Genomic DNA, 26,414 nt, shown 5'->3' on the forward strand with positions numbered 1-26,414 from the left:
GAGAAAACAAATTCTAAGTTTTATAGTTGTTTGAATCGCATAGGGAGCTAAAGAGGTGGCAACCCACACATCTTTAGGCATGAGCTTGCTTTTTTTTTTTTTTTGATTTAGATCCTTCCCTCTCTGATCCTAGACTACACTGCACATTCTGCATGCACAGCACAGAGCAATGTTATACCTTAATTACTTTCATTTTCTTGTATCCTCACAGCCTAGAAAATAACCTGCATTACAGCAGCCACCCAGCATCCCTTGAGCATGAGGTGACACTACTTAACATAGGAACGAGACGGTACTTTGTGTCTCCTGCTCTGTCAGCAGGGCACTGTACTTGCTGATACCACGGAATGTTTGTTCTTAAATACCACCATTCTGGACATGTTTACCTTGGCCAGTTTTCCATGTACATGCAGAAAGAAGTTTGGACTGATCAATACAGCCATCTGCCTTTAAAGCAATAGGAAAAAGCCAACTTGTCTAGGTTTAGTATGTGGCTGTAGAAAGGGTAGAGATATAAAAATTAAAACTAATGAGATGGCAGTCTTACACATTTTTGGCTGCTTATTTAAAGTCTTGGTCTTAAGTATGCTGGAACTGTCACAGCTACGAATCAGGCATGTCTGGGAATGAGTACACCGGGATCATAAGTTACTGATATTAGTTTCCCATTCCATTTGAATACACACATTTGTCATGGTATTGCTTGCTGAAATTGTTTTGCAAAAAAACCCTTCAAATTCATATATATTATTTTAATAAGTGAATTTTAATCTATCTCAATGTTATAAAAAGTCAATTTTAATAATTCGGTACTTATATACACAATAATATTTAACAATTATTTTTAAACGTTTGTTTATAGAGCTTATTATGGATGAATCTATCTCTATATAATCTAAAAAAAAAAAGAAGAAAGACCACAGACAATCATCTATTTGATATGTGTAAAGTTTACAAGTGAGTAGACATCAGATACCCCATCTCTCACTGTAATACCATTCATAGTTACTTGCAAAACTAACTGGAATGCTAGAACTTAAATATATTTTAAGTTTTAGCTGGGTGATTGGTTGGAAAATTTTAGGTAAGTACTGAAACCAAGAGATTATAAAATAATAAATTCTAAAGTTTTAGAAGTGATCATAATCAAAGATTACCCTTTAATGAAAATATTCTAAAGTTGAGCTACAGAAATTTCAATATAGGATAATTTTAGCTATAATAATGTCGTTTGTTGTCTATTTTCTTCGGAGATACAGTTTTTTCTCTCTAGCTTTGGTTGTTCTGGACCTTGCTCTGTAGACCAGGTTGGTCTTGAACTCAGAGATCTGCCTGCCTCTGCCTTGCAAGTGCTAGGATTAAAGGCGTGCACCACCACTGCCTGGCTACAATCTATGTTTTATAAGAGATTATAAAACTCTGGCTTTGTGACATTAATTTTTCAGATAATAAGTCTTTTGGGTTATGTCTGGAGAACATACAGACTGTGAGCAGATGTTCAGAGGTGTATTTGCTTAGGGGTGAATTCTATCTGCAGCAATAATTATGAGCAGAATTACTGACACTTCCATTTTAAACATTCTACTTGATGATCTATGAAACATAGATAAGCATGCAGGCATTCGTCATCGTTTTCTTTAACTGGAAAAACAAGTGCTTTATTAATACAGTTTAGATGTGTTTTGCCATCTTTTAATTTCTTAAGAAATATTAAGCAGAGAGTGAAGAGTGTGTGAGAAGCAGCGGTGTAGCTTGGCTTGAACTCACTCTCCAGCTTGGAATCCTTAACTCCATGCATCCTCTCCTACCTTTGAGGACACCTTCTCATGCCTTAAGACTGTCACACGCCACACGGGAAGCACACAATCGCAACATTTCAAGGAGGAAGGACCTCAGGGATAATTTTATTCCAGTTGATTTACACGGCATGGAGACAATAACAGATCTGCAGGTCCAAGGCAGTAGCAAGAAACTGAGCTGAATTAAGCTTCAGTCAGCAACTAAGAAACTGGGAGGATAATGGGAAATTTGAGTGGTACAGGCATAAATTCCAGGAGCTCGATCTAGCAAGAAGGAAGGACAGAAAAGTACATTTTTGTCATTGGAACTATGGTAAAAGAGGTCGAATAGATCAAACAAATCAAAAATAGTGATTTTGTATGCATTTATTTACTATATACTCGACAATGCTATAATGAGAGAAGTGCGGTTTAAACAGATACAAACCCATTGTATAAAATAAAATGTTTTCAAAATTCATTCTCTCTCAATTTTCTCTTCCATTTTCCTCCTCATTTTTAAGTCATTGTTTGTTTACAGCAGGGTCTCATGTAGCCCAGGCTGGCCAAGTGTCAAGATTATAGGCCTGCACCACCGAATCTAGCATTTCAAAATATGACTCCACAGGTACAGAATATCTTGTGTAAAGATAATATCTACCAGCAAAGGTGCTTGTGTGGAGTTGAATAGCAAAATAAAGGGGGTTTAAGGATGTGTTAGCCTAGGCTGCCTCTACCCAACATGTCCATCCTTGGGCGACTGCTCAGTCTGACTAGTACTGTACTCTACTATAGATGCAGTGCTTTGATGGATAACTTTAAAATGTAGGCCCTGTCCACCTAAACATACCTCTTTTTTTTTCTTTAAATAATATTTTTCTTGTAACGTTAATAATGTCAAAATTACCCAAATAACTGGGTAATGATGCCCTTTAAAGTCATGGAGTGCTTGGCTTGGTAGAAACCCTCATACTTTGAGGGTAAACACACAGCCTTTGACCATTCTCGAATACACAACCGTGTCAAGGCACAGTCATTGAGAACACCAGGTTATTCTCTAAACTAGAACTCTACAATGAATACTCTTTGGCAATCTCATTTTATTTTATCTTTTTTTTCTGGCCAAAAATTAAATATTCTTGTGTCATTGTCATTGATGAATTAAGCATTTCCATCACCTTAACTATTCCTATGACATCAAAATGAGAACAACTCAGCCTTAGTGATTTGCTATAGCACTTCCTGTGTCTCTCACAGCCGCTGTCTCCTCCCACACAACCACTTCTCTGCTCACATTTTCTAATCTTAGTAGAAATCATAAAAATGTGTTGACGTGTAACCACAGAGAAACAATGAAGGGAGGGGAACCCGAGGGACAGAGCCACAGCAGTTAGAAGGCAGACGAGATGCTGGCAGGACCCTGACACTTGTTAGCCAGCCTACACTGGAGACCGGAAGTGCTGTCTTCATCCTTAACTACATATGGAGACACTCCTGTCCTAAAAAATGAAAGAACAGGCAATCCAGGACAGATGAGACAGCCTGCGTTATCGTTTCAACATAAATGCTGTTATTTTTACTCCCATCAGAGAGTTCTTTTAAAAGGGATCTTTTAGGGAGACCCAAACCAGAGAAGTGTAGTCAGCATTTGAGCTTCACCATAGCTATGACAAGACTTGTTTTCAGGGATGCTAGCTCCAAAGAACCCTGATTTCCCCTGATGGGTGGATCTTTCCTTCCTGAAGTCAGAGGCTACTCTGAAACAAATAAAGAGATATAAAAGGAGGTTGCAAAACAGGCCAACTCCCAGTTTTCTTTTTTAAGAAAAAATTGTATCTAGTTGAAAAAACGGTTTATAAACTATTATGATATAGTGAAAGACTTAGTTGTTACATGAAAACTTGTGCTCATAGCTACTTTGATTTTCCCTGAGGCACAGTCAAACTTGAATGGGTGGAGAACACTGTAGTAATTATCTTTTAAGGTCTCTGCACACTGGTTTTTAAGATGATCTAGCATAAAAATAAAAAATCTTCCATAATTTTATCTCTAAGTCTATGTTTTCAGTAGGAGAAAGGGGAGGCATGTGAGAGGGTACTAGGTGGTGACACAAGCGCGCGTGCACACACACACACACACATATACACATACACACATATGTACATATTCACACATACATAGGCATACACACATATACATATATACACATACATACATATACATACCTGCACACATACACACATCTACACATACATACACAAACACACAAACACTTATACACATGTATATTTAACATGATCAAAGAATAATATATAAAGCTATTTAAATCTCAGCATTTATCCTATTAGATAATTGTGTTCTGTTGCATCTGGTTAACAGACATATGCAGCAAATTAAAGAGACTGAAGTATAGCAGTAAAATTTTGGCTTTACAGGAATAGACAAACATCAAATCAGGAAAGCCAATATCCTTCATGTTGTGCACGTTGATATATAAATAACTTTACATCAAGTCAGCACAGCTTTTCATACTGCTAGGTACCTACCATATATGAACATTCTAGTCAAGCCTCAAAGTTCTGGATGAAAATTTAGAGCATTTACTAGTATAATTATTACTTAGCTAACTCAAAGAAACTCGGCATTATCTGTGCATAACGATTCATTGAGGTTAGTCAAGCCAAAACTCAGTGGAAGTTCATTTCACAAAGCATCAAGTGTAGCACAGTAATGAAATACAAATGTTCAGAGCACGTCATACCAAAACATGCTCACCACCCTAAACACTAATTTCAACATTTATTTTTTTTAAACTATCAAACACAGCTTCGAAATGTGATGGACACTCTTTAACAATATCAGGGAAACACACATTGAAATAGGGGGAAAGCCTAAAGCATTCCTACTAAAGTAAGAAGCTTGACAAAAGTGGCCACTACCTTCACTCGTATTCAGTATAGCGCTTGAAATCCTAGCCAAAGCCATAAAACAAAAAAATAAAGGGGTGGGGAGGACATGGGTATGAAAAGATGATAAACTGTCCCTGTGTGCGGATGCGATCCTGGATATAGAAGACCCTGAAGACTACATTTGAAACTTTCAGCAAGGAGCTGAATAGATAATTAATCTACCACCACCAGTAGCCAGCCCGTGTGCAAATAAGATGCAAATAAAACCAGGAGAACAACTCCATTCTCAGTTGCCTTAAAAAATTACCTTGGAATAATAAATCTAACCAAAGAGATGAGATACTTTTACAAAGAAAATTTTAAAACAGTGGGGGAAAAAAAAGACACTAGAAGAAGAAAGCCCCCACCCCTGTACTTATGGATTGGAAGAATTAATATAGTGATAATGTCTCTACTACCAAAAGCAACGATGTAATCTCATCAGAACTCCAATATCATTCTTCACAGAAACACATAAACAATCTTAAGATTCATATGGAAGCACAAAGACTTGGGAGTAAATTTCATATTGAATAAATTGAATAGGGCTATAAGAAATTTCACAGCTGATTTAAAGTTATAATACTGAGCCATAGTAAAATTAAGCAAATGACCCCCTCCCCAAACTCCCAGCCTCGTACCAGAATAAAATCAGAAACGTAGATCAATACAACAGTAGAAGACCTAGTTGTAAACCTTTACAGATACAGCCACTTGGTTTTTGACTAACACACACACACACACATTTATGCGTGCTGGTGAATCTCTTCAACAAATGGTGTTGGGAAAACTAGTTATTAACTTGCAAAAGAATGAACTAGATTCTTTTCTCTAAAAGAACCAACTACACACAGATCAAAGATCTTGCTATAAAACCTGAATGGCAGCGATAAAGAAAACAAGACATGCTGGTGTGGATGTGGACACCAGGGAGCCCTCATACACTGCCAGTATGAAGTGGTCCAATCTCCATGAAACCGAGTACAGAGACTCCAAATCAACAGCACACAGAGATCCGTGCATATCACTGCAGCACTGTTTACATTAGCTGAGTGTCCAGGCTGGCTTCAGTGTCTGTCAGCAGAGGAAATGGAGAAGGAAAATGAGGGATACTCACACAGTGGATATTTTTCAGCTCTAAAGAACAAAACTATGTCCGCATTAAGATCTTGACTATGACTGGAAGTGATCACATTAAGTAAATTAAGTCAGCCTTACAAAGACAAATATCCTGTATTTTCTCTCATTTGTGGCCCCTAGGCTTGGGGCAGATATATAAAACCATGCATGTATATACAACCGGGAAGCAGAAGTAAATATATATAAAATCATGTATACATATATGACCTGGAAGCAGAAGTAAAGTGGTCTCAAGGAATAAAGGAGACTAATGGGAGAGATAATGAAAGGGAGGTGATGCGTTAAGAGGAATAAACTCACGGTTTACTATGTACTGATACAAAGATGCCCTTATACAAGTCAGAACAATGTACAGTGAAAATGTGTCAAGAAACACACACAAATGTGCACACACACACACCAACAGCTCCATTAGCCATTATTTTTTTTACTTTCATATAAATGTACTGTATTACAAATTTTTGTTCCTTTCCTTTCTTACCCCCAACTACCTCTTTGTTCTCATCCCCACTCCTTCTAAATTCATGCTTTATTTCTTCAGTTACTATTGTTCACACACACACACACACACACACACACACACACACACACACACACACTCGAATGAACGAGGGTATAAGAAAACCTGCTGAGACTGCTTAGTTTCAGAAGACATTTTCTCACCGGCCCTGTCCTCGGAGACCAGCCTCTGTACACTCGTTTGCATCTATGTCTACATTCCAGCATTTCCCTTGTTCTCTTCTTGAGATAGAATTCCTGTAACCATCTAGCCCAGGTTGGCCATAAGTCTGTGATACCACATCTTGCCTCATTAGTGCTGGGATTACAGAGATGTCAGCAGGCATGGTACAGCAATCTTCTCAGGTGGCAAAGCTCGGCGTCCTTTTCCAGCTTGAAGTGCTCCTTCTTCATGCCCATTCTCTACACTCCTGTGCCCTCCCTATCAAGATTCTCACTCAGAAGGCCCTGACTCACTTTTTTTGGAGTTTCTGCACATAGGTGACGTGCAATGTTTTTATCTCCAAACAATGCTGGCCTCTCTACCTCCACAGCATCCCAGATAGACTAGCCAGTGTCTTCATTTAACTGATTGAATCTGACCACAGCAAAGCATGTTACTAAGTTCGTCCATGTTAAAAATTCTTTGTCTGCTTTTGACCAGCATCAAGGGGGTGATCGAGTTTGGTGTTACATTATTCAGTTCATCCAGAATTTTTTCCTTTGATTGCTCTAGTTCAGGCAGGCCCATGACCCATTCTATGCATCCCCTTTACAAACCATCTCTAAATGTTTAAGCCTCTCTCCAAAAGGTGAAACCCTGTTGTCAATTGTAAACCACCTGTTCAAGCCACTTTCACATTAATACTGTTCTTTCTGCTTGTCCATATAGTGGGTCATTATCTTAAAACAATTTCTGCTGTATATAGTATCAATATACCATTGTTAAATGTGTCTGTCACCATAAGGCCTGAAGGACACCCTCCTCAGAGCCTCAACACTTAAGGGGCTAAAGTCATAACCCAGTGGTAGAGACTTTGCCTGCCATGGCAAGAGGCCCTGGGTTTGATACCCAGACCTACACAGAGATGAAGACTCTCAGCAGTTGATGCTTACATTTGGGCTGTTTTGAAATCGTCTTTGAGGCACCAGGTGTTTAGGAATAGACTGTTTATGGGGATCAATGTTCTGGCCCAGACCCATCAATTGTGAACTCAGACCTTTCTACCACTGGTTTTCTATGAACCTGTTCCGGAAGATTGAGCAATCTAAGAGCCAGGAGTTTCTGGATTCATCAACTGAGTTGGTTGTTATTTGAACATCTTTCATGGCATTACTTCTATCAGCTGGCCAAATGTTGGCCCACTGAAAAACATACTTAGTATTGAACTGTGTAAGTTTTTGTGATATAAACTCTTATGTACAAGGAAACGTCTAGCACAATCAATATTCTCAATATTTGAAGTGGATATAGTTTGGGAGCATGGAAGGCTTTACATATGGGGACGACAAGGAACAATTAATGTTTGAATTACAGTGTTTATTTGCATGAGAAAACTTTGGACATTTTTTTACTTTTTGTTGGAAAATATATTTTTATATTGAATGAGAAATTAAATTGCTTATTATGTTTCAGTTGTTGAGTTTGATGCTTAGTGGTCTTCCACTTCCCATTTTTTATAAAGCATTTCTGGCCCCTCAGAGTAGGAGGGATCTGCATATGCCCACTGAACAATAGGAAAAACGTGGAGAAAAGACTTCGTGTCCCCATTTTTCTTCAAAATTAAACCAAACTTTCTATATTTTAGAGTGGATAGAGGTGAAGTCACTATTTCTAGAAAATCTGTGGTGAAATTCTGAAGACATTACTAGACAGCTGTTTATTTTTTCTGGACCGATTTTACTTTTTTCTTTTTTTTTTTTTTCGAGACAGGGTTTCTCTGTGTAGCCCTGGCTGTCCTGGAACTCACTTTGTAGACCAGGCTGGCCTCGAACTCAGAGATCTGCCTTCCTCTGCCTCCCGAGTGCTGGGATTAAAGGTGTGCGCCACCACACCTGGCTCCCGATTTTACTTTTAAGAGGAGATCCAGAAGTACTGTAGGATCATGGGGGAAGAAGCATGCAGGCTTCACATTTGTATTCATCGGGGGGGGGGGGGGAGAGAGAGAGAGAGAGAGAGAGAATGTGTGGTGGTGGTGGTGTTCTTGTTCCCTTCTAGACGATGAGCACAGGACCGTTCTTTCCAAACAGCAAATCATCTCAGCTCCTCTTCATTTGTAAAGTCCTCCCGCCGGCACGAGAAAACACTCAAAGATCACTTGAGCTATTTTCTACTTATTCAGAAACTAAACCCTTAGTTTAACTTTTGCATTTATGCGCCTGCCAAACTCTTCTGACGACTGACTAACCACCAAGTTTGAAAGCTTGAAAAACAGGATGTTTATAAGTAACTAATAATTATGTGGCTTCATTCCTCTCAGTATAGAGTCTACATAGAGGACGAGTGCCAGGAGTTTCAGAAGGAAGAGTATAAATTCTTACTCACCAGATGCAACTGCTCAAGTGTTTCTTTTCAGTTGAGATGATCTGTAAGCACGGAGACTGTGTCAAGAATTAAGCACTTTAATTCTCGGCTGCTAAGGATTAATTAGAATATGCCCGTGTAAGGCATTGAGTTAGTACTGCAAAGGAGAGGCTCAGTTGTTATTAATTTATGTCTTAAAAGTATTGGAGCTTCATCAGTCACTAAACCAGCTCAAGTGCCTTCTTCATTATGATGCCTTTCTCTCCAGGCTTTGGCTGCATAGATGATTTTTTTTTTTTTACTTAATTGTCAAACAAAAGTATATATGTACATAGTACATGTGTGAGTGTTAAAGCCTGAGTTAATAACACAATATTATATGTAAACACAATATTACATATAACTATATAATACTTGTGAGTTAATAATACAAATACATTCGATGACTTAAGCATTACATACTTGTTTATGTTTATCCAGACCCACACGAGGACAGGACTAGGCATGACTACTGTCTTCAAACAAATAGTGACTACTCTTTCTAGGAAGTTTAAAGAGGAATTTATTCAAGAAAGAATTATCTCTTCTGTTAGTTTCTTTTTTTCTTTTCCAGGATGGCGTTTTGGCTTTCTGCCACCCACCCTCACCCTCAGTAGAAGTTATTCCACGGGCAGACTTTATCTATCTATCTATCTATCTATCTATCTATCTATCTATCTATCTATCATCTATCTATCTATTTAACATTTTGTTCATCTGTGTCTGCAGAGGCTAGTCTGTTATTCCCTTTCAGGACTCCTTTGAGTGATAAAACAAGCAAGGAAACACTTTTCCCTTCTCCTTCATTTTGCCTTAACTCCTGTGGTTGATTACAGAATTTGTACACCTTTCTGAAGATGAGGACACAAGATGAGGTCATAAGACATAGATTTCTCTCATTGTATAACCAGATATAAAGAAGAATGCTTCTCCTCCTCTTCCTCCTCCTCCTCCTCTCCTCCTCCTTTTCCTTCTTCTTCTCTTCCTTCCTCTTCTCCTTCTTGTCACTGAGTAGTCCCTGTATATATAGGAACCATGGGGGTGATTTGGATGAAGTCTTGACTGACTCATAAGTGAGATAACTGGTCTGCTACTAATTATTATCCTGTGGTGTTAGAGGAAGTATGTTATGATGGCAAAGACCATCATCACTGTCATTGGAGTGCCTGTTCTAGTGTCTCCTCTAAAACACCCCGAGAAAGAGGTTCATGTTAGATGAAAACATTCTACTCCAGACCTGTTTCACACATAACCTGAGCATGGGGTGGGGACACAAGACTTCTGAAAGTCCTCTGCACTTGTTTTTTACTGCTCTGGCTTCTTCTCAGTTCACATTTGAGACACTGTGTGCTTTATGGAAGATTCTAATTTTAAAAAGATGAGAAAGACTTGGAAGTCCTATAATGAGACCCATCCCTCCCTCATACACATTCTTCATTACCTGTACATAAAAGCATATTTGGGATGAACAACCTATGCAATTCAGTTCTTAGCTTTTAAATGTGGCATGCTTTCATGCAAAGGCCCAAATTGAAATGCTCAAATGGGAGACAACGAGATTAAGCTCTTATGTAAAATTTGCTGTTTTACATAACTTTAATGAATTGACAAAGTCTTGTGCATGGGAGTGGGGGTGGGGTTAGAGGGGAACAGCTCCAGATGGCAAACATACGCAAGGGATTTAATCAAACAACTTTTTGGCAAAGATGGTGTGATTTTGTAATGGGGTAGGGACCAATGAAATGAGAGGTAAGTATGGTTAATGATCTACAGTTATTGGTTAAAGAAGTATATTAGAGCGAGTCTCTCTGCACACAGATCACCTTTCCTATCAACCCCACTAGCCTCTGGCAAAATGAAGTGGGTAACCTTTCTCCTCCTCCTCTTCATCTCCGGCTCTGCTTTTTCCAGGGGTGTGTTTCGCCGAGAAGCACGTAAGAGTTTTATGTTTTTTCATCTCTGCTTGTATTTTTCTAGTAATGGAAGCCTGGTATTTTAAAATAGTTAAATTTTCCTTTAGTGTTGATTTCTAGATTATTATTATTATTATTTTTATTATTTGCATCTGAGAACCCTTATGTGGTTATATTATTAATATATTTTAGGTATCTGGGGAATTTTGAAAGCTTAGTTTTAAATTTCTTTTAATTAAAAAAAAATGCTAGACAGAATGACTCAAATTATGTTGGATACAGTTGAATTTATTACGGTCTCAAAGGGCCTGCCTGCTCGACCATGCTATACTAAAACCTAAAAGTGTGTGTTACTAATTTTATAAATGGAGTTTCCATTTATATTTACCTTTATTTCTTATTTACCATTGTCTTAGTAGATATTTACAAACATGACAGAAGCACTAAATCTTGAGTTTGAATGCCCAGTTATAAACACTCAACAGGTTTTAAAAATAATAATTTTGGTGAAAGAATATAACTTTGAACGTAGCAGAAAGGAATCATTGCCACCTTCAGATTTTCCTGTAACGATTGGGAACTGGCGTCTTCGGGGAATAGCTTAGGTCAGTGAAGAGAAGAACAAAAAGCAGCATATTACAATTAGTTCTCTTCATCAATCTTTAAATACGTCGTGTGGTTTTTCTCTCCCTGTTTCCACAGACAAGAGTGAGATCGCCCATCGGTATAATGATTTGGGAGAACAACATTTCAAAGGCCTGTAAGTTATAATGCTGAAAGCCCACTTAACATTTTTGGTAGTATTAGTTCAAGTTCTAAAACACCTTTTCCCACCTTGAGTGTGAAAATTGTAGAGCAGTGCTGTCCAGTAGAAAAAAGACTGTGGATCTGTGCTGAGCAACGTGGCAGCCAGAGGTCACGAGGCTATTAAGCACTTTGCGCATGGCATGTGTAACTGGGGAGCACACATTCAAATAATAGTTAATTTTAATTGAACATATCTAGACATGTGTGGCTAGTAGCTCCTTTCCTGGAGAGAGAATCTGGAGCCCACAGCTAACTTGTTAAGTCTGGAATCTTATTTTTTATTTCTGGAAAGAAAGGTCTATGAACTATAGTTTTGGGGGCAGCTCACTTACTAACTTTTTATGCAGTAAGACCTCATGGTATCTTGAGAACATTATTTTGTCTCTTTGTAGTACTGAAACCTTATACATGTGAAGTAAGTGGTCTATACTTAAGTCACATCTCCAACCTTAATAATGTTTTAATGTAGTAAAAAATGAGTAATTAATTTATTTTTAGAAGGTCAATAGTATCATGTGTTCCAAATAACAGAGGTATATAGTTAGAAAAGAAACAATTCAAAGGACTTATATAATATCTAGCCTTGACAATGAATAAATTTAGAGAGTAGTTTGCCTGTTTGCCTCATGTTCATAAATCTATTGACACATATGTGCATCTGCACTTCAGCATGGTAGAATTCCATATTCCTTTGCTTGGAAAGGCAGGTGTTCCGGTTATGCCTCAGAGAATAGCTGATGGGAAGAGGCTTTCTAGATAGTTGTATGAAAGATATACAAACTCTCGCAGGTAGACACAGACACGATTTGCTGGTTGGGAGAGCCACTTGCCTCATACGGAGATTTTTGTGTCTGTTTTTCAGAGTCCTGATTGCCTTTTCCCAGTATCTCCAGAAATGCCCATATGATGAGCATGCCAAATTAGTGCAGGAAGTAACAGACTTTGCAAAGACGTGCGTTGCTGATGAGTCTGCCGCCAACTGTGACAAATCCCTTGTGAGTACCTTTTGATTTTGTGGCTCTACTTTCCTGCTTTCTGGAACTCTGTTTCAAAGCCAGTCATGACTCTCTCACTTAAGACCCCGGGAACACTGTGGCAGAGGGCAGCAGAGCGATTGATAAAGCCAGGGCGATAGGAATTTCGCTGTGGGGCTCCATTTCATAGTAATTGCAGAAGCTACACTCAAAAAGTCTCACCACATGACTGCCCAAATGGGAGCTTGACAGTGACAGTAGATATGCCAAAGTGGATGAGGGAAAGACCACAAGAGCTAAACCCTGTACAAAGAGCTGTAGGCAACTAAGGAATACAGAGAGCAGAAGTTGCCTTGGAAGAGCATACCAACTGCCTCTACAATACCAATGGTCATCCCTAAAACATACGTATGAATAACATGCAGACTAAGCAGGCTACATTTAGGAATATACATGTATTTACATAAATGTATATGCATGTAACAACAATGAATGAAAACTGAGGTCATGGATCTGAAAGAGAGCAAGGGGGCTTACATGAGAGGGTTTGGAGGGAGGGGTTGGAGGGAGGGAGGTGTTATTCCTTAGTTTTACAGGGAACATAGTAAAAACATAGGCTTCTCCCAAAGGAGCAGAGCCCATGAGGAGCTGTGCAAGGTTCCCCAGCTTGATTTTACCTGCTCCTCAAATTCCCTTGATTTGTTTTTATTATAATGACTTTACTCCTAGCTTTTAGTGTCAGATAGAAAACATGGAAGGTGACATTCCTCAAGGCCATTAGCTCTTTGCTTCTCTGTTTTATCCATCATACACAATATTGTGGCACTTGACTATCATGAAAATTACACAGAAATAGGCAAGTCCAAGGAAAGTAAGTGATAGGGGGTTTCTACATGATCTCTGTTTGCCTCACGGTTTAAAAACGTAACTTACTTCATTAACAATTTTTTTATACTTAAATTTATTTTAAGTGGTATGTAGAACCACAAAAAATAATATATAGCTCAAGGTGTTATCAATATACATATCATCTATGCACATTCATACAAGGTACATGTTTTCTTCACCAATTTTTATCAGCACATTTGGTTTTGATGCTGCTCTTTGGCTATGAAGAAAGTTGGGGTACCAGCAGGAATTTGACTTTTCTCTCTTCCTCTTAGCACACTCTTTTTGGAGATAAGTTGTGTGCCATTCCCAGCCTCCGTGAAAACTATGGTGAACTGGCTGACTGCTGTGCGAAACAAGAGCCCGAAAGGAACGAATGTTTCCTGCAACACAAAGATGACAACCCCAGCCTGCCACCATTTGAAAGGCCAGAGGCTGAGGCCATGTGCACCTCCTTTAAGGAAAACCCAACCACCTTTATGGGACAGTGAGTACCCAGACATCTACACTTTATGCTAAAAACTGGGCAATAGCTCCGTTAGTAACACTTATGCTGATAGTCATGAAAACCCCAAGCATCCAACACCAAGTCTGGGAATGTGTTGAGATGGTGTTTAAAAACATAGTATTTGATACCACAAACTATACAATGACAGTAAAAAGATCAATGATGTTTTTATATTGAAAACAGGACCTGTGTGAAATATCTGAGACTGAGAAGTTGCAAAATATTCTGAAAGCATTTGTGTGCATGTGTGTGTATATGTGTGTGAATATGAGTGTGTGTGTGGTGTTCATGTTCTCTGCATCAATTTCATTTTAGTCATCAACATTACATCACCTAAATTTACTTACCAAAAATGTACACATGATGTGTGAACATTCACAAACACACACACACACACACACACACACACACACACACACACGCACACACGCACACACATCTACATATCTCTCTTTTCTCACTTAACAACAGACAAAGTCCATCCCTCATGGGTGACCACACTGAGTGAAACTGGTCAATTACAAATCCCATGAGTATCCAAGGGTGTGGGTTGATTCTAATCATTTCTGTAGTGTTGTTCTGTGGGGAATAACTGCCTGTTTTCTTCTTCTTCTTTTCCAAAACTCAGCTATTTGCATGAAGTTGCCAGAAGACATCCTTATTTCTATGCCCCAGAACTTCTTTACTATGCTGAGCAGTACAATGAGATTCTGACCCAGTGCTGTGCAGAGGCTGACAAAGAAAGCTGCCTGACCCCAAAGGTAAATTCCTGGAAAGGCGCACAAAACACCTGCTTTGTATTCCAACCTAAGATTTTGATCATCTTATGGCTAGATTCAGGAGACTTGGCTTTCTGAATGAAACATCTCTTTCTTCTTAAGTTACCAACAGATTTTCGTTCTTATGCCTTTCTTCCTTCTAAACTTTAGCAGTGGTCTGAGAGAGGGAATTCTTGTACTTGCGTTACTTGGCTTCTCATTCTTCATGGTAATGTTGTCTACAGTAGAATACTCTTTGTCAAATTCTGCAGAAATGGTTGGTTTTTTTTCTTTGTTTTTGCTTATATTTTTGACGTTCTCTGAGGCATTTTACTGGAGCTAAAATTCAGAGAAGAGAATTCTTACGGAGGCTAGAAGTTGGAGCTCCTTCCTTCCTTCCATAAATATTTGTTACATGCATCATTCATATTTTTTTTGGAGGCACTTACTGATTTTGTGAAAGTTAATGGAGGAAGGACTGAAATGGATTAGTCACAAAATAAAAAAGTCAGTACAGGTGCATGTGCTGGGCCATCTCCTTTCAGGACCCTTCCCTCAGCAATGTCTCCAAGGTGCTTTAAGTAGCTAGATGCTATGACCGGATAGATTTTCTTTTCCCTTAGATATCAAAATAATTATTTGCCAAAAGGGAGTACTTGGGAATTGAGGCATAAATTATCTTTTTAAAGTTTTCATTTGGATCGAAGGTCCAACTAAATGGTAGAGTTCATACCTAACATGCACAAGGTCCTGATTTCAACTCTTCCCCAACCAAATCAATTATTTTGGCATACATAGGGCCAACTGAAACTTTGGGAGGTGTGTGTGTATATAAATAATCTTTTCCAATTTTTTTCCACTTGGGTTTTCTTTTTTGTTTGTTTGTTTTTAGCTTGATGGTGTGAAGGAGAAAGCATTGGTCTCATCTGTTCGTCAGAGAATGAAGTGCTCCAGTATGCAGAAGTTTGGAGAGAGAGCTTTTAAAGCATGGTACATGACTTTTCTTTAACATCACAGTTCGCATCTTTCTGTTGATAGCTGTCTAATCCAAAAAGCTGTGCCCTTATAAGGCACTTTATGAAAAGACAATAGAGGTGAAGTCAGAATAACAGTAATAATTTGACATTTTTGTCTCATCGTTTTGTTTTAAATTATCAAGGAATTTAGAAGACTTTTTTTTTTCTAAGAGAAGATAAGTATTTAAAATCTCATTTGTTTATAAAGTCTGGGACTCATTTTCAAAGCTTACAAAGTGCAGTCCTAGTCAGGGTGATGAATTTACTTAATTTATGTTCCCTCAGTCTAAAAGTGACTGTTTTATGTCTTGATAATTGAATTTAGCCATCAAGCAAGCTGGAGTTACTACTTCGAATTTTATTACTACTCCAATTGTGTTCTTAATCTCATGTTTTTGTTTGACCCTCTCTTTGCTTTTATATGCTATAGCTGAGTCTGGGTGCACCCTTTAATATGGCAGCCAAGAAAGATATGCTTGCTCTTCTGGTACCTCACGTAACCAACACGATAGGAGAGAACATTAAGATGACTTTGTGTGTGTTCTCTAGAAACTGTCTGCACAATTATCCTCACTAAGTCATTCCCACTCTCCAAATGATCACTGCCAGCCAAACCAACCAAAGAAGCAGCTTCAATCCGAAACAATACACTGCTACACAGGCTGTGACTGGCTCCTGCAAAGGGGTCTCTTTACTGGAGTAAAGAAACTGAAAATTATTTTAGAATGAGAATCTTGGTTTTTGCCGTAGAGCTTAGAGGCGGTCTGCTGGAACAGTTTCTTGGCAGGAGGATGCATGATTAGAACTCTCCAGTTCTCTAGAAGTTAAGGACATCCACAACCCCCCAACTTTAGGATTCAGAGAAATATGTCTTATGATGAAAGATGACGAATCTTCATTTCCAGATGAGAGAATGCTTTCATGCCATTATGTAATTTAATCTTTGATTCCGCATGTTGTAACACTCTAAAAGCTAACGCCTGCTGGTGGTCACAATGCTAAGATGGGATCAAACTGAAAACAGAAGTCAGATAAGGACTTAAAGCTTTACTGCTGCCCCTTTGGGGAAAATCTTCTATGATTTTAATTTAATGAGGCCTTAGCTTTCCACGCACCACTGCCATTCATTTAGCAGATAATTCTGCCAAAAAAAGACATATCTATCATGCCAGACTAGCATTACAAGAACGAATGAATTTTTATGATTTGCTCAGTTAAGTTGGATTTGAACTTCAAAACAGTTTATAATAGGTTTTGAACTTGTTAAAAATAGCGTCTTTTGTTATTGCTTTCATACAAATACAATATGATAGTTCGTTGATGGAAAATCTGTTTGTTTGTTTTTCTTTTTCAGGGCAGTAGCTCGTCTGAGCCAGACATTCCCCAATGCTGACTTTGCAGAAATCACCAAATTGGCAACAGACCTGACCAAAGTCACCAAGGAGTGCTGCCACGGCGACCTGCTGGAATGCGCAGATGACAGGGTAAGGAAGGAGTCATGGCATGCTTAGTCAGTTGAGCGCCTGTGTTTGGCTTCATCGGAGAACATCAATGGCGGGTGGTGTGGCCGGTATTCCACCAAGCTCTCCTTGGTTGCTGCCACTTTCCAGAAAACAATCCCACAAACAAACAAACAAAAAACAAAAAACAAAACTCCCCCCAAAAATCCAAAAACCAAAAACACCAACTCAAAATGTTTTTGGAATTATTCAATGACCCAAAACTCCTTTCTTCAGTCACACTTTGAGAAGGCATTAATGGAAGAGAATAAGCCACAAAATGTAGATTTCTAAGAGTGTTTGGGGAGAGAAGGAGGAGCTAGACATCCCACAGAGCGGAGAGGCTTTTAAAAAATGTGTCTATCCCTTGGTGGTCTTTCCCCTAATTTACTGTCTGCGTTAAGTACATACAGAGTCACTGTGATCTCATTTTCTCCAACATTGTCCTATTATCTCTCTCCCCTCCCTGCTCCAAAGACTAAAAATATAACCAAATACCAGAATCCTCTTCTACCATAGTATCTTCTGGAAAACTCAAGACAGATATTTTGTACATGTCAGCAAGGCCTGTAATTGTGCTCATTACTGATTATTTAATAATACTTCATATTCTAATGGGTTATTTAGTTTCAAAATGCCTACCCTTAACTTGGGAGAAAAAAATTTTTTCAAGCACTAACTTTTATAGAAAAAGTAACCTGAATTATCAAAGTCAGAAAGGCATAGACTTAATAAATAAAACAAATTAATTTAAATAGATACATAGCTTGCTCGAGAACGGTCTTTCTTGGGTCTAATTGGGATGTTTTGATCATAGTATCCCAGTCCACAGGTTCTGCAGCACTGCAGGGCTGAGAATGAGTTTACAGAAACCACTTTAGTTGTGTCTGGTTTAGAGCAGGATGAAGACGCTTTCTTCACATGACAGAGGTGCAGGGACAAAATGTAGCTAAGATAATTCCTCTGAAACCTTTGTTTTTCATTCTCACAGGCGGAACTTGCCAAGTACATGTGTGAAAACCAGGCGACTATCTCCAGCAAACTGCAGACTTGCTGCGATAAACCACTGTTGAAGAAAGCCCAGTGTCTTAGTGAGGTGGAGCATGACACCATGCCTGCTGATCTGCCTGCCATTGCTGCTGATTTTGTTGAGGATAAGGAAGTGTGCAAGAACTATGCTGAGGCCAAGGATGTCTTCCTGGGCACGTGAGTAGATGCCTTTCCTTTCATAGCTTTGTCAGAGCTGCATGGTTTAGGACGCTACACCAGGCTCTCCTTTGGTGTTAGCAGGACTTCTATGGTTCTCAGAAAAATTATTCATCCTTGCCATTTTCAGCCTTTAAAATTTCCACGAAAAGTATTTTAAGTAATTTAAAATATTTTTTATGAAATCACACATGCATTCAGCATAAATTTGATGTTCCTTACTTCATAGGAATATTTCTGGAAATCTTTAGAAATATTCTATGAATATGTAAATCATATGTACCAATTAATCATTTTTATGAGCATATATCTTAAATATATAGTGTATAGAAATATATTACCTATCTATCTATTTACCTACCCAGCTCTATCTATCTAGCTCTGTGATGATATCAAGGATATCTATATCTATGTATATAGGCAACATGACACTAGTTGTTTCATACTTGGTTGAAAAGACCAGAATATCACAGTGTAGCAAGACATGATGCAACTAATAACAAATGACAATATGTTTTCAGAAAGTGCAGCAATTATTTCCAGTCTACAAGGGAGGGAGTTAATGCATTGATAGTTGCCCACCCAGAATATTAAAATAGGTTTCAGTGGCAAAGCTGAATGTGGGAAGAGTTCTCTCTGGGTCCCACATTCTTGCTGTTTAGTTTTCTGCATGGAGCTCACTCTAATGTAGGATGACTGGGCTGAGAAACACTACTGAGGTTGGTTAAGGAGCTCTATTACATATTCATTTACTTAACTCAGCCTACGTTCATCTCAATTAGGTTCTTGTATGAGTATTCAAGAAGACACCCTGATTACTCTGTTTCCCTGTTGCTGAGACTTGCTAAGAAATATGAAGCCACTCTGGAAAAGTGCTGTGCTGAAGCCGATCCTCCCGCCTGCTATGGCACAGTGGTAGGTTTCCATGAGCCAAGAACACCTACAGTGTGGATGGTGCTTTCTATAAGGATGAGGGAAGAGATGAATTCACAATAATCGATATGTAGGTCAATACAGATGCTTTCCTGAGATGGAGGCAAGTTCGAGCTCTTTAAGTTCTTCAGCATCATAGGATAAACCCTTTGGATAAAATATAAGGAAACCTAGAACAACTGCTCTAGAAAAGAAAGGTTCAAAGAGAGGGGGAATCTTTTCTTGCATAAAATCTTTATTGTAGCTTTCCCCTTTTCATACTCCTGAGGATAAAATTAGAGAATAAAGTCCAATGCCAACTAAAATTCATTTATTCAACTTAGATTTAAAGACTATTAACCTGTCCCACCACACTGTCAACTATTCGAATTAATATCTCAAAGGAGTCTGTGAACTCTATTTCTTTACCATTTTGGAGAAGGTTTTGGTGTAGCTCTTTGAGAAGTTTTACTTGCAAGTTTGTTGTGGAGAACATCAGGATTCCTGTCAGCGCATACTAGTTTCTGAACCACTGGGGACCAGAAGAGAATCATACTTTACAAAGAAACTGATGAAAACTAGATACCACTCAGTGATTGAGCCTCAGGGTAGATGCTCTCATCTCAGAGACTTCAAGAGAGACCTTAGAGAGATTGCTAAAAGTGATGGCCACCATCTAGTGAACTTCTGCTGTGCACTAGTTGATGTTAATCTCATCCACTTAGTGGGTTAAGAGACCAGTTCTGGTGCTGAGGACACTTAGCCCAGGACAGTGTAGACATGATCAGTCTGAAGCTTGGGTGTGGGAAGAACAGTCTCACAACAAGAAAGTACATCAGGTGGCCTGCTTCAAGTACAGCCATTGAATCCCAGTGCCTGAAGATTCTCATTTGACTTGCGCCAAATGACCTTGCAAATAAAAGGAACAATTTAAACGCAAGGTGACAGATGTGGCACAAAAGATCTCCTGACTTGTCTTTGGACAGAGGGATGGCAGTAGTGTGAAGTGGCCTACTTTGGGCTTTCAGGAAGGGGGGCTGTAAACACAATTCTTTTATCTTGCAGCTTGCTGAATTTCAGCCTCTTGTAGAAGAGCCTAAGAACTTGGTCAAAACCAACTGTGATCTTTATGAGAAGCTTGGAGAATATGGATTCCAAAATGCGTGAGTAGTTTTATCAGCTAGTTTTTTTCCTTGACCAGTTTGTGATTATTTAAAACAGCATACAGGCTATCTAGCATATGGCTTTCACAATGAAAACATTATTTATAATACAGATCTATCAAGAAGTTCTGGGAAGGAGATAGCTTAGTTAGAGGGATGAAGAGAACTGTAACCCTACATAATATAAACACTGGTCTCTTGGGAGAAGAAGTTTTGAGGACTCAGCAAATCTTGATACATTAGAACTCAGAGTGTCCTTCAGGGGTTAGGTGGAGTTCATGAGCAAACAATAGAATAATATTCAGTAGAAAAAGAGGTAGCATGCTTTGGGCAGCAGAAACTCAAGAACCGATAGAAATGCTAAACACAAAAATATAACAAAAGATTTCGATAAAATGGAAACATTACATGAATAGGAGTTCACTTGGGGAAAACATTGGAATTTGGGAGTTACAGCTAAACTTTGGTAGTTGTAACCTTGTCTTCCTATGGAATTTCAATCCTAGAGATAAAGACTGAATGGCCTTCTAGAGTCATTCCATAGAACTTTATCTATGGAAGTAAAGGGAGCATACTGGAAGAGACACATTATTCCTTGTTCATTTCATATACAATTTTAGCACTCTTGAAACTCTAGAGTTTGGAGTGGGCACTTCTTCACCTGAAATAAATTGACTTCTATTGGTTATGGGGCATTATTAAACGCCAGGTGCTATTAATTGCTAGATAATGTGTCAGGCAGACATTTTTTCCCTTTCCTTTAATCCATGCATGGTTTCCAGTAAACCATCTCTCTTTTCACCTCTATCTTTTGAATCTGTCACAAAGTTGATATGTGTAAGTTTGTGTTAGAATTTATTTAAAGCAGCACAGAGCACATTAATGCCATTGGGTTAGAGAAATGTCACTTCTTTATGATTTTACTACAGATTTAAGACTAAGGTCTTATGCTCTAAGTAGGTTTTTTTTTTTTTTTTAATAGATACTTGGTTTCTCAGGACAAGGTCTTCTTCCAGTACTATGCCACCCTAGTAGTAAAGATACTTTGATTAGTGGGGGGAAAGTTTTAGTTGGGTTGGGTGAATCATCTCTTCTTGAAATCTATTACATCTGGCCAGTTTTCTGCCTGGATTAAACCATGTAAGTTATTTTTTGCTCCACAGCATTCTAATTCGGTACACCCAGAAAGCACCTCAGGTGTCGACCCCAACTCTCGTGGAGGCTGCAAGAAACCTAGGAAGAGTGGGCACCAAGTGTTGTACACTTCCTGAAGATCAGAGACTGCCTTGTGTGGAAGACTATGTGAGTCTTTTAAACACCAACAAAGTTAACAGGGCTGGGTTGCTGTCTTTAGACCCCGATAAATCTAACTTCCAGGAGCAAGGGGGTCCTAATACATGCATATGTATGTGTGTGGTATCTGGGTCATGGCCCCCCATATCTAACTGAGAAACAGTTTTTAATAACTCTCACATGTGTAGTTTCAAAGATAGATAAATTGCCGTGCCAATCAAGGCTGTATTTCTAGTGGCTAACTCAATATGACAGTTTTTAGTGTACCAGAAAATGGGTGTTTGTGAAATACATGTGACCTTTCTACTCTCTCTTCTTTAGCTGTCTGCAATCCTGAACCGTGTGTGTCTGCTGCATGAGAAGACCCCAGTGAGTGAGCATGTTACCAAGTGCTGTAGTGGATCCCTGGTGGAAAGGAGGCCATGCTTCTCTGCTCTGACAGTTGATGAAACATATGTCCCCAAAGAGTTTAAAGCTGAGACCTTCACCTTCCACTCTGATATCTGCACACTTCCAGAGAAGGAGAAGCAGATTAAGAAACAAACGTGAGCAATATTTTTTATTGCATCCATTTTCATACTGCATATGTATTGATAGTGAGAACTGACAACTGGACAGTTTTTTTGTTTTGATGCAGTGATTATATATCCCTTAGAGAGAAGTGTTTAGATGTTGGCATCACTGAGTTGAAAAAGTGTCAAAATTTTTTGTCTCTGTGAAAAAAATTTTGTATTAAAATCTTTCATTCACTTATCTTTATTACTGCGAGCAAAAACCACAGTAGAATAAAATTCTAGTGGAGGCCCAATAGAAGACACTAAATACTAGTTAGTGGACATAGACAGAAAAACTGGTCATGGAAATCATACAAGTATTTATTTCAAGGTAGGAATAGTTGACTGAAAATGTTCCAGGAAGAAGCTATGCCAGGGGCAAGGCAACGTCATGGGTGTGACTTTTGAGAATGGAGTAAGAAACATCTGGAAGTGTACATAAGAGGTTCGAACCCTACTGAAGGGAGAGGTTCTAATAGTACAGAATGTAGCAGGGTATTGTCATCACCTTTGGGGCGTGTCATCATGGTCCCCAGACAGAGTTACAAAACTCATCCCCTACACAGCCCTATGTCTCTGGTACTGTTTGTTCTACAGATGTCAACAACAGAGACCCAGCCATCTCCTCTTGCTTGGCTTGTCAGTCTTTCTAGCCTCCCCATTATTAATTTCAAATGGGGCAGGTGTTAAGAGGGCAAAAATCCACATATTAAGTGCAAAGACATAAGTTTTTCAGGAGATTTCCTGAAACTAGACAAAACCCATGTGACTGGCATCGATTATTCTATTTGATCTAGCTAGTCCTAGCAGAGTGACACCTGCTACTCCCCTCCTACACAGTCAAGATTCCTAAGTTGGCCTTGGCATGCTTAATCCTCAAAGCCAAAGTTACTTGGCTCCAAGATTTATAGCCTTAAACTGTGGCCTCACATTCCTTCCTGTCTTACTTTCCTGCACTGGGGTAAAGTCTCCTTGCTCTTCTTGCTTTCTGTCCTACTGCAGGGCTCTTGCTGAGCTGGTGAAGCACAAGCCCAAGGCTACAGAGGAGCAACTGAAGACTGTCATGGGTGACTTTGCACAGTTCCTGGATACATGTTGCAAGGCTGCTGACAAGGACACCTGCTTCTCTACTGAGGTCAGAAACGTTTTTGCACTTTGACGATGTTCAGTTTCCATTTTCTGTGCACTTGGTCAGGTGTAGCTCTCTGGAACTCACATACTGAATAACTCCACCAATCTAGATGTTGTTCTCTACGTAACTGTAATAGAAACTGACTTACATAGCTTTTAATTTTTTTTTCTGCCACACTGCTGCCTATTAAATGCGTATTATCACTATTTGGTTTCAAATTTGTGACACAGATGAGCATAGTTAGGAATACTTGCAAAGCCCAGAATCATGAACTCACTTAAACCTTGCCCTGAAATGTTTCGTTTTGAATTGAGTTATTTTACACATGAATGGACAGTTTCCATTACATATCTGAATCATTTCACATTCCCTCCCATGGCCTAACAACAGTTTATCTTCTTATTTTGGGCACAACAGATGTCAGAGAGCCTGTTTTAGGAATTCTAAATAGAACTGTAATTAAGCAATGCAAGGCATGTACATTTACTATGTCATCGCCTATGGCTATGAAGTGCAAATCCTAACAGTCCTGCTAAGACTTTTCTAACATCCATCATTTCTTTGTTTTCAGGGTCCAAACCTTGTCACTAGATGCAAAGAAGCCTTAGCCTAAATACATGACAACCACAACCTTCTCAGGTAACTATACTTGGGATTTTAAAAACATAATCATAATCATTTTTCCTAAAATGATCAAGATTGATAACCATTTGACAAGAGCCATACGGACAAGCACCAGCTGGCACTCTTAGGTCTTCATGTATGGTCATCAGTTTGGGTTCAGTTTGTAGATAAGAAACTGAACATATAAAGGTCTAGGTTAATGCAATTTACACAAGAGGAGACCAAACCAGGGAGAGAAGGAACCAAAATTAAAAATTCAAACCAGAGCAAAGGAGTTAACCCTGGTTTTGCTCTGACTTACATGAACTACTATGTGGAGTTGTCCGTGTTAGCCTAGCCAAGAGTATCCTCTGGATGAAGTTGAAACCATATGAAGGAATATTTGGGGGGGGGTGGTCAAAACAGTTGTGTATCAATGATTCCATGTGGTTTGACCCAATCATTCTGTGAATCCATTTCAACAGAAGATACAATGGGTTCTGTTTCATAATAAGAGATCCGCTTCCAAATTTCTGATGTGCCCCATGCTAAGCTTTAACAGAATTTATCTTCTTATGACAAAGCAGCCTCCTTTGAAAATATAGACAACTGCACACAGCTATGTTGATCAATTTCGTTTATAATCTTGGAGAGAGAATTTTAAAAATAGGGCAATAATGGAAGGCTTTGGCAAAAAAGTTGTTTCTCCATATGAAAACAAGAACTTTTTTTATTCAAGCAAAGAACCTATAGACATAAGGCTATTTCAAAATTATTTCAGTTTTAGAAAGAATTGAAAGTTTTGTAGCATTCGGAGAAAACAGCTTTCATTTGTAATCATAGGTAATAAGTAGGTCCTCAGAAATGGTGAGACCCCTGACTTTGACACTTGGGGACTCTGAGGGACCAGTGATGAAGAGGGCACAACTTATATCACACATACACGAGTTGGGGTGAGAGGGTGTCGCAACATCTATCAGTGTGTCATCTGCCCACCAAGTAACAGATGTCAGCGAAGACCAGGTCATGTGTAGGCTGTCTACACCAGTGAAAATCGAAAAAAGAATCTAAGAAATTCCACATTTCTAGAAAATAGGTTTGGAAACCGTATTCCATTTTACAAAGGACACTTACATTTCTCTTTTTGTTTTCCAGGCTACCCTGAGAAAAAAAAGACATGAAGACTCAGGACTCATCTTTTCTGTTGGTGTAAAATCAACACCCTAAGGAACACAAATTTAAACATTTGACTTCTTGTCTCTGTGCTGCAATTAATAAAAAATGGAAAGAATCTACTCTGTGGTTCAGAACTCTATTTTCCAAAGGCGCGCTTCGCCCTAGCAGCCTCTTCGGCTCGGGGAAACCCTGCTTTTCCTCCCTTCATCTCAGCAGAGAATCTCGCTCCACTTGGGCAACACAATGAAAATAAACATTAATACTCTCCCATGTTATGGGTGGTGACCCTAGAAACCAATATTTCAACATTATGAGAATTCTGAATGAGAGACTAAAAGCTTATGAACTGTGGCTTTCCTTTGTCAGTGGGACTCTAAGAATAAGTTGGGGACAAAAGAGATAGGGATGGCTTTAAAGATGACTAGTTGAACTGATAAAGTAAATGAACTGAGGAAAAAAAAATATCACTCAAGATGACAGGCTAAAACCTTGAGAAGTCCTGATGGAAGAGGAAACTGGGTGATCGGGAGGGATGCTGGACTGATGAATCTAAAGAGTTGCGTGGTCAAAGAGTCATGTTAAAATCTAGATGCCACCTTCACGGCTAGGTTCTTTTCTCTATTCCAGGATCCAGTTGTTCATATACACTTTAGTCTATGAATTCTATAGACTTGTCCAAGTGCTGTGTATGAGTTGTGTATGAGTTTACATACACAGTCATTTATAGCCATATGACATTTTTATTACAGACCTGGCTTCAGGTTGTACACATTATTCTTCAACCAGCTCTTACTTATCCTTTATAGTTTTACTTTAAGCATAGTACTTGAAGTGATGATGAGACCATATGTAAAGAAAGGTCCTTTTCAATCCCCTTGTGCCCCACACTCTCTTCTCCTTCAACCTGAGCTTTGGCCTCCTGGTGAAAATATCAAAGAGAAAGAGACTGGGAGGGTAGAATGGAGATTGGGCCCTGACCTGATGGAAACCAGAAAGTTTAGCCAGACAATTCGAGTAAGGTGTTGCTATCAACTGGGCTAATAACGAGCCAGGTGTGGAAGCGCTATCTGAAGGGCACTGGTTCA

General features: G+C 38.9%; 1 protein-coding gene across 1 annotated transcript; it reads left to right on the plus strand.

Moving 5' to 3' along the window:
- Positions 1-10,710: 10,710 nt before the first annotated feature.
- Alb (albumin) lies at positions 10,711-25,448 on the plus strand. Its single transcript, XM_021163503.2, has 15 exons — positions 10,711-10,861; positions 11,543-11,600; positions 12,510-12,642; positions 13,785-13,996; positions 14,646-14,778; positions 15,668-15,765; positions 17,146-17,275; positions 18,282-18,496; positions 19,279-19,411; positions 20,474-20,571; positions 21,735-21,873; positions 22,186-22,409; positions 23,421-23,553; positions 24,122-24,189; positions 25,309-25,448. The coding sequence occupies exons 1-14, from the start codon at positions 10,783-10,785 to the stop codon at positions 24,161-24,163; spliced, it is 1,827 nt and encodes a 608-aa protein (XP_021019162.1). The 5' UTR covers positions 10,711-10,782; the 3' UTR covers positions 24,164-24,189; positions 25,309-25,448.
- The last annotated feature ends 966 nt before the right edge of the window (positions 25,449-26,414 follow it).

This window comes from Mus caroli, unplaced genomic scaffold (genome assembly GCF_978045245.1).
Source record: "Mus caroli unplaced genomic scaffold, Mus_caroli_1 scaffold_4, whole genome shotgun sequence".
Classification (NCBI taxonomy): Eukaryota; Metazoa; Chordata; class Mammalia; order Rodentia; family Muridae; genus Mus; species Mus caroli.